Below are 12102 nucleotides of genomic sequence, written 5' to 3' on the forward strand. Positions count from 1 at the left end.
GTCCTATTCTGGACATTTTGTACATGTGCAATCATATAATATGTGGTATTTTGTGATGCCTTCTTTCAGTTAGCATAATGATTTCAACATTCATCCCTGTTGTAGCTAATATTCATTTGTGTAGATCAAGCATAATCTTGCCAGGGATTGATAAACTTTTTTTGTAGAGGACCAGGTAGTAAATATTTTAGCTTTGAGGTCCATATGGTCTCTGTCACAACTACTCAATTTGCCGTTTTAGCATGAACGTAGCTACAGACAATATGTGAACAAATGAGTGTGTCTGTGTTCCAAGAAGACTGTATTTACAAAAATAGGTGGTGGGCTACATTTGGCCTTTGGGATTATCTGTTGTTGATCTCTGATTCTACATCAGTACAAATACTTAATCCTTTTAGCAACTCTGTGAGGTAGGTACTGTTAATCCCCATCTTACAAATGAGAAGACTGAGGCACATAGCAAGTAGGTGGCAGATACGGGATCAAACTCAGGTAGTCTGGCTCTAGAGCCCATGCTCTTAACCTTGTCAATGATTATAAGTTGAGGCCGATGCTAAGTAGTGGAGGAAGACAGACTGACTTAGGTTTCCTTCGGGATGCAACAATTGAGCTGAGCCCTAAGGGTAATTAGAAGTCAAGTAGGTGAAGAGGGCAGGGTGGTGCAAACAGCTGTTGCAGGAGGGGACATAGCTTGTAAAGGCCCTGAAGGCAGATGGAGTGGCTGGAGCCCTGGGCATGGAGGAGAGCTGTAAGTGCCGAGGCTGGAGAGATGCTCTGGGGTGGACCATGCAAGCCTCACAGGCTGTTTTGCTTTTGATCCTCAGAGCAGAGAGAAACCATCAAAGGGTGGAAAGGGTACTGTGGTCAGATCTACTGGCTGAAGTGGAGAACAGATTGAAGGGAGCAGAGCAGACCTGGTTGGCCATGTACATGGTCCAGGCCAGACCTGACGGTAGATCAGGCAAGAGGGCTGTCAGATGTAGAGAAGGAAGCGCATACCAGAGCCATGTGGAGGCAAATTTGCAGAATTTGGCGGTAGGCTGTACTTGGGGCTGATAAAGGATGGTGGTGTCAAGTCCATGAGATGAAAACACAGATGAGGGCGGGTTTGGGGAGAAGTAGGGAGGTAGAGTGTCATTTCGGTCCTGGAATGCTGAGTTTGACAGGCAAGTGCTGTTTTTTCCATAGTGACAACACAGATTCTCCTGGGAGGAAATACGTGAATGAAAAGAATTTTGAAGTAGAGACGTGGTTGCACATTGAGTTTACAAGATGTGTTAGCTAGGACTTAGCTTCTAAACTCACTTTTCTGGTTCAGTAAGTGAGATCTCAGTCCTGGTACTATTTATTTTTCTTTCTTACTTGCTTATTTGTTTGGCTTAAGAAAATGTGTTGTAAATTGTCCCCCTGCTTTCTCTGTTGGTTAATAGTCTCCCCTTTTGTAGTTCAGTAACAGGCCTTTTCCTGTTTATTCTTCAGATATTTTAGGCTTTTCTTGTTTTCATTGTGCATGCCTGTGTGTTTTCATTCATTTATTTGTTTGTTATCATCTCCATGAGAAACAATAGAAGAGGTGGCCTTATTATTTTTAGTTCCCTTTCTATTGGATAACAGCTTGGGTAAGATTCTTTGGGATGGCTGTTGGAACACATGGCTAAAATGTGTTGCATTATTGTCTGAATTTAGTTATTCTTACCTTGTCTAACGGAGAGTTGGCAGCATTGTTTCAGGGGAGAGCAGCAGGGTCTCATTAGTGCATGCCCTTTTGTTCAAGACATTTTCTTAGTAGAAGAAAGAAATTACCCAGGGGTTTTTGATTTTGAATTTTATTTATTTTTCTTATACAGCAGCTTCTTATTACTTCTCTATTTTATACATATTAGTGTATATATGTCAATCCCAATCTCCCAATTCATCCCACCCACAGCTTCCCCCCACAGCTTTCCCCCCTTGGTGTACATGCATTTGTTCTCTACATCTGTGCCCAGGGGTTTTTAAAACAAGGATTAGGATAAGACATAGGCCTAGTAACTGTTGCCAATAAATTCTTCTCCTTGCAATAAGTCAGTTTGAACCTCAATCTTTTAATATTTGCTAAGTCTTTCAATCAGCAAAATGTATTGAGTACCTCTTCTCTACATGGCACTGGTCTAAGGGGAAGCAAAAACACAAAAGCATAAGGGTTTAATATTAAGGTTGATACAATGAGTAGGAGAGAAACCACATAGAGGTACATGACTGCAGTACATGAGCAGCAAGTGGTAATTACCATAAGATAGGAACAAAACTGCTGGTTATTCATGTAGTTATCCTTTCATAAACATACAGGTAGAATGGTGATAAACATGCTATTTTATAATTTGCTCTTTTTCACTTAAGAATATACCTGCATTGGCACATATGTATCTACTTTGTTCTTTTTACTGGGTAAATGATAATTTTCTTCCTTTCTGGTAATGTGGAAGGTTTATGATCTCTTTTTTAAAAATTTCTTATGGCTTAACAGTTGCTTTTTAACTTTAAATAGTGTACCTAAATTGCTGCTTTTTGAATTATCAACTTAAAAAATGAAACCATATCATGTGTAGTAATTTAATTTACATATACATACATTCTTTCATTCGACAAGTGTAGTAATTTAATTTACATAGACATACATTCATTCTTTCATTTGACAAGTATTGACTAAGTGCCTTCTACTTGTGAGGTATTATTCTAGGAGCGAGGAACCCAGTGACCGACCAAAACAAATCCTTGCTCTTTAGAATTTATGTTCTTTGCCTGTCTAATCTAGAAGGATGCACAGGAAATTGTTAATTAATGTTGTCTCTGGGGAAGGAAAATGGGTGTGTGGGGAAAGTTAAGATTAACTTTGAATTCTGTTACTGTTTATAAAACATGTTTTATGAGGATTATATATTACTTCCTAATGCTAATAATGATTTAAAAAAAAAGACCCAACAAAGTATTGTGGTAGGCCAGAGCCAGAAGAGATTATTTCTGTTTCACAAAGGGGACACTTGAACAGGATATGTCTTATTTTAACAAATGTTGATCAAATGCCCCCCCATGTGCATTGTGCTGGGTGCTCGGGTTTCTGTGAATGCAGAGGGATGCGGGAGGATTAGCCAGTCCAGAGGGTACATAGCATGTTGATTCAGAAAAGAGAGCAACTTAACTGGGGAGCTGCATATATTCTAGTTTGGCTAGAGAAGTAGGATGTAAGTGGGGAAGTCATGGGGGATGAGTCAGGAAAAAGTTGATTGGAGTCAAATTCTGAATGACCTAGAATGTTAGGCTAAGAATCTATAATTTATTCATTAAGGAATTAGGGAGTGATCAAAAGATTTTAATGAGGAGAGTGAAAGATCCAAGTAATAAATCTGGTGCCATGTGCAATAAACCTGTTATCAATAACCCAGCAATAGAAAGGGAAGAAGGGAAATTCCTGGATAGAGAAGGTTGCAAAGCCTCCTTGGTGACCTCATGCAGTAGAGAACATTCTTGGAGAAGCCACATTGTAAGAATTTGTTGCTCTGTGTTTAAGTGAAAATGTCAATTAGAGATTCTCATGCCTGGGTAACTGCCTTTGAACTCTTACTACCAGGGAGGACTGCTGGAGTCAACATTTTAGATGAACTTTTGTGGAGACTGGACCTTGCTGAGACACAGTGGCCTTGGTAGTTTAATAATGAGATTTATAATGAACTTAAAATCTACACTCTTTAATTGAGCTTAACTCAATTTGTTTTCATTTAAGTTCCCTTCCAACTAAGGATATGAGTTGCCAGCTCACAAAAGGCAGATTGAATAAGAACAAAGTCAGAGATTAAATGTATTTTTATGGTAATGACACCTAGAGAAAACCTTTTCCTTCTATGCCTTTCTGAAACTCAGCCAGATATTTTCCAAGAATGATAACCTAGGATAGCCATATGGGCCTGAATGAAATTCACTGACTACATTTTCCTGCATTTTATATATTTCTTATTTGCCTTAAAAATCAGAATAGAGAATTTCTCATTCTCTATTCCTTGGCATTTTAAGAAACTCATCCTTATGATAGATTTTATTATTTTCTCTCTGTTTTTGTCTTTTTCTGTCCCTGATGTCTGCTGATTAAATGGTCTTTTTCTCATTACTCAGCCATAAAAAAAGAGTGAAATAATGCTATTTGCAGCAACATGGTTGGACCTGGAGATTATCATACAAAGTGAAGTAAGTCAGACAGAGGAAGACAAATTTCATATAATATCACTTAAATGTGGAATCTAAGAAATGGTACAAATGAGCTTATTTACAAAACAGAAACAGACTCACAGACTTAGAAAACGAACTTATGATTACCAAAGGGGAAAGGCGGGGAGAGAGGGATAAATTAGGAGGTTGGCATTAACAGATACATACTACTATATATAAAATAGATAATCAACAGGGACCTACTGTATAGCACAGGGGAACTCTACACAATACTCTGTAATTGCCTATATGGGAAAAGAATCTGAAAAACAACAGATATTTGTGTATGTATAACTGAATCACTTTGCTGTACACCTGAAACTAACACAACATTGTAAATCAGCTATATTCCAATATAAAATAAAAATTAAATTAAAAAAAATAAAAAATAGGGGCTTCCCTGGTGGCGCAGTGGTTGAGAATCTGCCTGCTAATGCAGGGGACACAGGTTCGAGCCCTGGTCTGGGAGGATCCCACATGCTGAGGAGCAACTGGGCCCATGAGCCACAACTACTGAGCCTGCGCATCTGGAGCCTGTGCTCTGCAGCAAGAGAGGCCGCGATTGTGAGAGGCCCGCGCACGGCGATGGAGAGTGGCCCCCACTTGCCACAACTAGAGAAAGCCCTCGCACAGAAACGAGGACCCAACACAGCAAAAATAATTAATTAATAAACTCGTACCCCCAACGTCTTAAAAAAATAAAAAATAAATAAACAAATAAATAAAAGGTCCTATTCCCTTTATGTCATTTTGAGAAGAGTTTTATTATTTCATTAGAAAGTTACTCTGGAAATTAAAAAATAAAACCCAACATTAAAAAAAAATCTCACCCACTCAAATTAAGTTGCTTTAAAGCATGTGTCTCTCAATTATTTTTTCCCCAATGGGTCAGCCTTTGAAAGGAACAAAAGGTTACTTATCCTGCCATAGGGGGAGCTATTTGGCTCTGGTTCCTGTTGAATTAATACCACTTTTCACGGATAAGGCAGTATGAGAATGTGAGAAAAGTGTGTCAAGGGATAAGTGACATGGCACAGATGAAGCCATTTAATTGAGTAGTCATAAAGGTGTTTAATTGCACCTGGGACATCTTTGTCTGCTGTTAGCAAGGGTCCTTGTTGTATTTGAAGGGTTCTGATTTCCAGGATGAAGAGGTGGACAATGTGTTAGTTAAAAGCCATGAAGTTTAAAAACCTTTTCCTGAGGGTTTCATTTGCTAACTGGAGAGTTCGGGTCGGGATTTTTTCTGCCTGCTCCTCTTATTGTTTTTCCCCTTGTTTCTATTAGATTTTAATCAACTTAGGACAGGGATAACTTAAGGTTTTCATTGGAAATTTTTGGTTATTTTAAATTTATGTCCCTATCAGAGGTCAGTCCAACCTACGTGAGACTAGGTGCTCCAAGTTGAGCAGTCCATATAGAGCCCTCATATGCTGCCTGCTTTCTCAGCCTAGGAAAGTTCACAATCCTCAGTTTGCTCAGTACCAAGACCCCTTTTGTCCAGCATCACATGGAAATGATCATGTGATCCCTCATCTTTCTTGGAAATAATTCAGAATGACTGAGGTTTCCAGGTGGATGTGCAATGCTCAAACTCCTTGGGCACACAGTGCTCCTTTACATTCCTTTTTGTGCCAGCATTTCACCCCCTCTATGGTTATTCCTTTCTCCCACAATAATTCCCCTAACGTTAGTGTAGACTCTCTGTCCTGGATCTGGTGGTATTCCTGGTTAGTTTCTTCTCCATACTTTATACCTAGAAAGAAAAAAAAATCTCTCTTGGCTCCTTAAGGATAAAGAAGAGAGCCCTCGGGCTTCCCTGGTGGCACAGTGGTTGAGAGTCCGCCTGACGATGCAGGGGATGCGGGTTTGTGCCCCGGTCCGGGAGGATCCCACATGCCGTGGAGCGGCTGGGCCCGTGAGCCATGGCCACTGAGCCTGCGCGTTTGGAGCCTGTGCTCCACAACGGGAGAGGCCACAACAGTGAGAGGCCCACGTACTGCAAAAAAAAAAAAAAAAAAAAAAAAAAAGAGAGCCCTCTTTGTTTGTTTTCCTTGTTGTTTGTTTTGTTTTTTGTTTTAAATTTCTGCTTTTTTTGTAATAATGAAATAGTCCCTTCCTGCTTATACACGTGGCCTTGATTAATGTACTTTGTGTGCATGTAACTTGATCCTGGAAACATAAAAACTTGTTCTCTAGTTTTCTCTATTGAGGAACGAAGTTAGCTCTCAACACATTTTTTGGTAAGCGTCAGTGCATGTTTAAAATTTATTGTCTTATCTGCTGATTCTAGGGAAACAAACAGTGAAAACATTAGTAACATTTTGAATTATAGGACAAAATTATGGTCCTTTATAATTCTTTTTTTAAAATTTTATTTATTTATTTTTTGGCTGCCTTGGATCTTCATTGCGGCGCAAGAGCTTTCTCTAGCTGTGGCGAGCGGGGGCTACTCTTCATTGCGGTGCACGAGCTTCTCATTGCGGTGGCTTCTCTTGTTGTGGAGCACGGGCTCTAGGCACGTGGGCTTCAGTAGTTGTGGCACGTGGGCACAATAGTTGTGGCTCATGGGCTCTAGAGCGCAGGCTCAGTAGTTGTGGCACATGGGCTTAGTTGCTCCGCGGCATGTGGGATCTTCCCGGACCAGGGCTCGAACCCGTGTCCCCTGCATTGGCAGGCAGATTCTTAACCACTGAGCCACCAGGGAAGCCCCCTGAATATATTTTGAAGGTGGACGTAAGAGGATTTCCCGAGGCATTGGACATGAAGTGTGAGAGAAGCCAACCTGTGATGGAGGAGGAAGACAGAGCATATAGGGGCCTGCAAGCAGAAGGAGAGAGTGATTATCTGTACTGAATGCTGCTGATTGCTCCAGAAAGATGAAGACTGAGAATCGATCATTGGTTTTAGTGGGGGCTGGGGGGGGGTCGTTGATGAACTCGATTCATGGTGACCTTGATGAAAGAGTAGTTTCAGCGGAATGGTAAGGGCATGATTGGTGTGGGTTCAGTTAAGAGAGAAGGAGGAGGGGACCTGGAGACCAGGAACATAGACAAATCTATTTGAGGAGTTTTGCCACAATGGACCTGTACCTGATGGGGTCAAGACAGGGTTGTTTTTTGTTTTTAGTTTTAGATGGGCGAATTAATAGCATGGATCAGTACTAATGGGAATAGTCTTGGGTCGGGGAGAGGATAATACAGGAGAGAAAGGAGTAAAAGGTCCTGGAGTAGCTCCAAAGGGATGAGACCTGGTGAATGAGGGAAGGAAGGGATTGGCTTTAGGTCTGAGCAAGGCTGGCTCACCCATGCTAACAGGCTGGAGGCAGAGCCTTTTGATAGGTTACTAGACAAGGGAGTAGATGATCTCTAAGTGTCCTGGGGAAGCAAGGTCTCAGCTGAGAGTAAGGATGGGAGGGGAGGCGTTGGGAGTTTGAGAAAGAAGCAGAGGGTGTGAAATTGCTGTCTAGAGGAGTGGGAGAGGGCAGTGTATTATGACTTCCAGGCAGCACTGAGGGCCTACTTGGTGGTCACGATGAGACTGGTCAGCAGTTACGGATTTCCTTCCAGCCACATTCAGCAGCATGCGTGCAGGTATGAGTGAGCAGAGAGTGGTGATGAAGAGCGCACAGCAGAATGAGAGGTGCAAGGGAATGTTCGTAATAATTGATCGTGGAATTTACAATGGATAAGGATGAAAGGAAGGAGACCAAGGGGGCGAGGGACAGTGTAAAACTGGCAGAATTGATGGCTTGGAGTTGCTGATGGACTCCAAGGATTGTTGGAGTTGAGACACTAGTGAGAATGAACTGAAAAGATAAGGAATGATGTTCAGAGATGGGGATGCATGAACTCAAGATCATGAGTTGTAGTTATTAGTAATGACAAGGTCAGGGTATAACCATGACAGTGAGTGGTTGAGGCAGAGCAGAAGACACATTTATTGGAGAAGAATTCAAGAAACAGAGAGGCCAGAAGGTTGGAAGTTTCACCAGTATGTGTATTGAAATTACGAAGAATTAGGGGTCACATTGGAAAGAGCAACAGTGGGGAAGGAACTAAAACCTTTGAGAAATGATGAGGAATGACAGAGGTAAGTAGATGACTGTAATAGTGGGGACTGTCTGATGCCATGAGAGTTAAAGCTGGAGCATTTCAGGGACAAAGAGAGTGGAAAATGATCTGGAAGTAGCAGCGAAGAGCAAGGAACTAGTGTTCCAGGGTCTGTAAGAGAAAGCAGTGCTGTCACTTGGGAGGGCTGTGGGGAAAGCAGAGTTCTGGGTTAGGGTGGAGGTTCAATTAGAGCAGAAAGGTGAAGAGGGTGGTGGGCACATAGGGGATTTCGCTGATGGTCTGTTATGGATTTCAGCATCAGTGAAGGGTTTCAGGAGTTAAGGAGAGGTGGGAGATGAGAAAAATTGGGGGACGTGCAGAGTCTTTTGGAAATTAGAGGGAGAATGGAGGGGGACCTGAGTGTGTGAACTGTGTGTGTGTGTGTTGATGGGATGTAAGCAGGGGCAAAGGCACAGTGAGTTGAGATCTGAGCCCGCTGTAGGTGGTGGGAACAAGGCTGTAAGCATTAGGCACAGGGAGGAGTGGGTGTCTGGATTGCTCTCACCCCTGTCCAGTAGGATGAGGAGATCTGGGGAAATGGAAAGACAGTCCTGTGTGCAGGGGAACCCTTGGCCTCAGGGCTGAGGGTGTCTGCTGGAGCCGAGGGGCTAGAGGTGAGGGGAAGAATGGTCTCGGGATGGAGCTCTCTCCTGCCCTGGGGAGGAAGGAAGGATCCACACCGAGTGTTCTGATCTTTCCCTGGACTCCTGCCTGGTTAGTAAGAGTGAGAGCTAGCACTTCTGTGTTTCCTTGGTGCAAGGGTCTGTTCACTTTGAGTGAACCACTAACAGTCTCTAGCGGTGAGTGCTTCTCACCTTATTCCATGAGGAACCTGCCCCACGTCACACAGCTACTCAGTAACACAGGCAGGATTTGAACTCAGGTCTCTCTGACTCTAATTGCAGCTGATTGACAGTTAATTCAGTGACAATATATTCTTCATGATAAATGTCAAGACTTAACTGCCGCAACTTTATGAGCCCTTTAAAATGTATTCAGATGTTCTGGGTTTATCTGAAGTACCGTGTGGTGTTGGCTTAGACTGCAAGTCCATTTGGATTAGAAACCCTTTTTTTTTCTTCACAGGTCCTTGTACAGCACTGTCAAGGTCATGTAGGGGCTAATTCTTTTGTCGGTAAAATATTAAAAACCGTTGTCTCTTGCAGTTAAACGGTGGCTTTGAGAAATATCTTATTTCAATGTGCTATATTTCCAAAACACTTCTTGGACAAACATCTGAAATTTAAACTAAGTCCTAGAACGTTTATAAGATTTTGAGATACACACACATACCCAGAGTGACAGACCTTTGAAACGTTGATTTGTTCAAATGGTTTCTGAGGCTTCTCGTTTTCTAACTGCTATTGTCCTTTTTAAATAGCTGAACAGGAAGACACTCAGAAGAAAACCTTCACATGCTGGATAAACTCACAGTTGGCAAAGGTGAGGAAAAAGAGAGCAAATCAAGCTATAAATATATATTTAAGTGATTCCTCCTGTTCCCTCAGTTTTGGTCCCCAAAATGGCACTGGTGACATGTAAAAGGTTGAAAAAATGTGCTGAATGTCACCTTGATCTTGTTTTGATGGATCTGTTATTCTTCTCCAACACGAAAAGGGGGCATTTTTGTTAAGGATATGGGAGACAGTGCTAGAAAATATTTAAAGCAGTAACATCTCTTTTATCAAATGAAATTGTAACAAGAAGTCATATATGTTGAGTGTTATGTTAGACACTGTTGTAAGTACTTTAAATGTACTGACCACTCGTTATGTTTCAGTGACTTCACAACATCCTGAGACAGATAGTATTGTTTGTGTTTAGAGAACAAGGAAACTAAGGTACGGAGACGTTGTGTGACTTCTCCAAGGTCCCACAGCTTACAAGTGATCGTGCTGGGATGCAAACCCAGGCAGTCTGGACCCAGAGGCCTTGATCTTAATCTCTCTGCTATCCTGGCCTTCAGTGATCCAGGTGCCTGGAATAACCTGGATACAAAATGAGTGAGCCTCTTCACCCAGGCTACCCATCCCAGCTCAGTGCTTGTCATTCTAAAAAGAGGAAATTCATAAACGGGTTACTCCAGAAATGTAATCTCCCCAAATGGGTCACTATTGGCTGATTCTGAGCATCTTGAATGCCACTTCACTGCACAAGTTTTAAGCTCTCAGTGAAAGCTGAAAGAGTGTTGTGTTACTGGAAATTTGCTGTGAGATAAATTCACTACTTTCCTTATCATGTTTTGATGTGGAACTTCGTGTGTTTTGTACATTCTGTTAATTAAGAAGAAAATCACTACTGAATCTTAGCTTTTGCAAAGATGCAAAAGCACATTTATGAGATTCTTAAAAGTTATCGTGTTTTTGAACCAAAGTTTCAATGATTACTTTTCTTGTGACCTTTTGTAGCACACCCCTCCCTCAGTTGTATCGGACCTATTCGCAGACATTAAAAAGGGGCATGTCCTCCTGGACCTGCTGGAAGTACTCTCAGGACAACAGTTGGTAAGCTTTTAAAACAACATTAAGAAATTTTGTGGATTAAAAAAAAAAAATCACATTTGTGAGTAATATATTTTGCTTGAATTTCATAGCCTCGAGATAAAGGATCTAATACATTCCAGTGTAGAAGCAATATAGAACATGCCCTGAGATTCCTAAAAAACCGATCAGTGAGTATGAAATTCACATGAAAATTCATTGGGGAGATAAACGCTGTGAAATATTTTATCCTTTTAACATGCGTTTCTTTTTTTCCAGATCAAGCTAATAAATATTCACATTACCGATATTATAGATGGAAACCCATCCATTATTCTTGGCCTAATTTGGACAATTATACTGCACTTTCATGTAAGTAGTTTGATGATATGAAAAGTATTCCTGTTCTAATTACCACAGTATGAAATAAGTGTAATGCAATAAGTGTGACTTGATGCTAGAGCTTCTTCCAGAAATAGGACCCTCTGGAAGTCTTGTCAGGTGGAAAATATATAGCAGACCCTTTGCCACTTATGTTATTCTTCAATTGAAAATTGAATTCTGAATTATCATGATATCCTGAAATATCCATGGTATCAGCACCAGTCTGAATAGAGCTTGCCATGGTAAATTTTTGCTTATTATTGTTCATTTACTCTGTCAGAAGAGAGAATAGGAAGCTTCTGGAGTAAATTCTTGAAAATTAACCCATTAAACTTGGTAAAATCTCCCTATTTTTGAGGTCCCTTGTCTAATCTAATAATCCTGCAACATCTAGCTCTGTCCCAAGACTGACTCATAGCTTTCATTTCATTCCACAAATATTTTTGAGCACCTACTTTGTGCTAACTTTTGTGCTGGGACAGTAAGAAAATAACAGGGGGCACTTCCCTGGTGGCACAGTGATTAAGTATCCACCTGCCAATGTAGGGGACACGGGTTCAATCCCTGGTCTGGAAGATCCCACATGCCGTGGAGCAACTAAGCCCGTGTGCCACAACTACTGAGCCTGTGCTCTAGAGCCCGTGCGCTGTAACTGCTGAGCCCCACACGCTGCAGCTAATGAAGCCTTCGCACTCTGGGCCCCGTGTGCCACAGCTGCTGAGCCCATGTGCTGAAACTACTGAAGCACACACACCTAGAGCCCGTGCTCTGCAACAAGAGAAGCCACTGAAAAGAGAAGCCCGTGCACTGCAACGAAGAGTAGCCCTCGCTCACCGCAACTAGAGAAAGCCCGCACGCAGCAATGAAGACCCAACGCAGCCAAAAAA

General features: G+C 41.7%; 1 protein-coding gene across 6 annotated transcripts in view; it reads left to right on the plus strand.

Annotated features, from left to right (window-relative positions):
- The window catches only part of SYNE2 (spectrin repeat containing nuclear envelope protein 2), a 332333-nt gene that overhangs the window by 72682 nt on the left and 247549 nt on the right, over window positions 1-12102 (plus strand). For all 6 annotated transcript variants that reach the window (XM_029238377.1, XM_029238372.1, XM_029238375.1 and 3 more), the window contains 4 exons: window positions 9733-9794; window positions 10760-10855; window positions 10945-11022; window positions 11111-11203. In XM_029238377.1, coding sequence (XP_029094210.1) covers window positions 9733-9794; window positions 10760-10855; window positions 10945-11022; window positions 11111-11203 — 329 coding nt within the window. The remainder of the gene's footprint in view (window positions 1-9732; window positions 9795-10759; window positions 10856-10944; window positions 11023-11110; window positions 11204-12102) is intronic.

The sequence above is a fragment of the Monodon monoceros genome, unplaced genomic scaffold, assembly GCF_005190385.1.
Source record: "Monodon monoceros isolate NGI ecotype Baffin Bay Population unplaced genomic scaffold, NGI_Narwhal_1 Super_Scaffold_21, whole genome shotgun sequence".
NCBI classification, from domain to species: Eukaryota; Metazoa; Chordata; class Mammalia; order Artiodactyla; family Monodontidae; genus Monodon; species Monodon monoceros.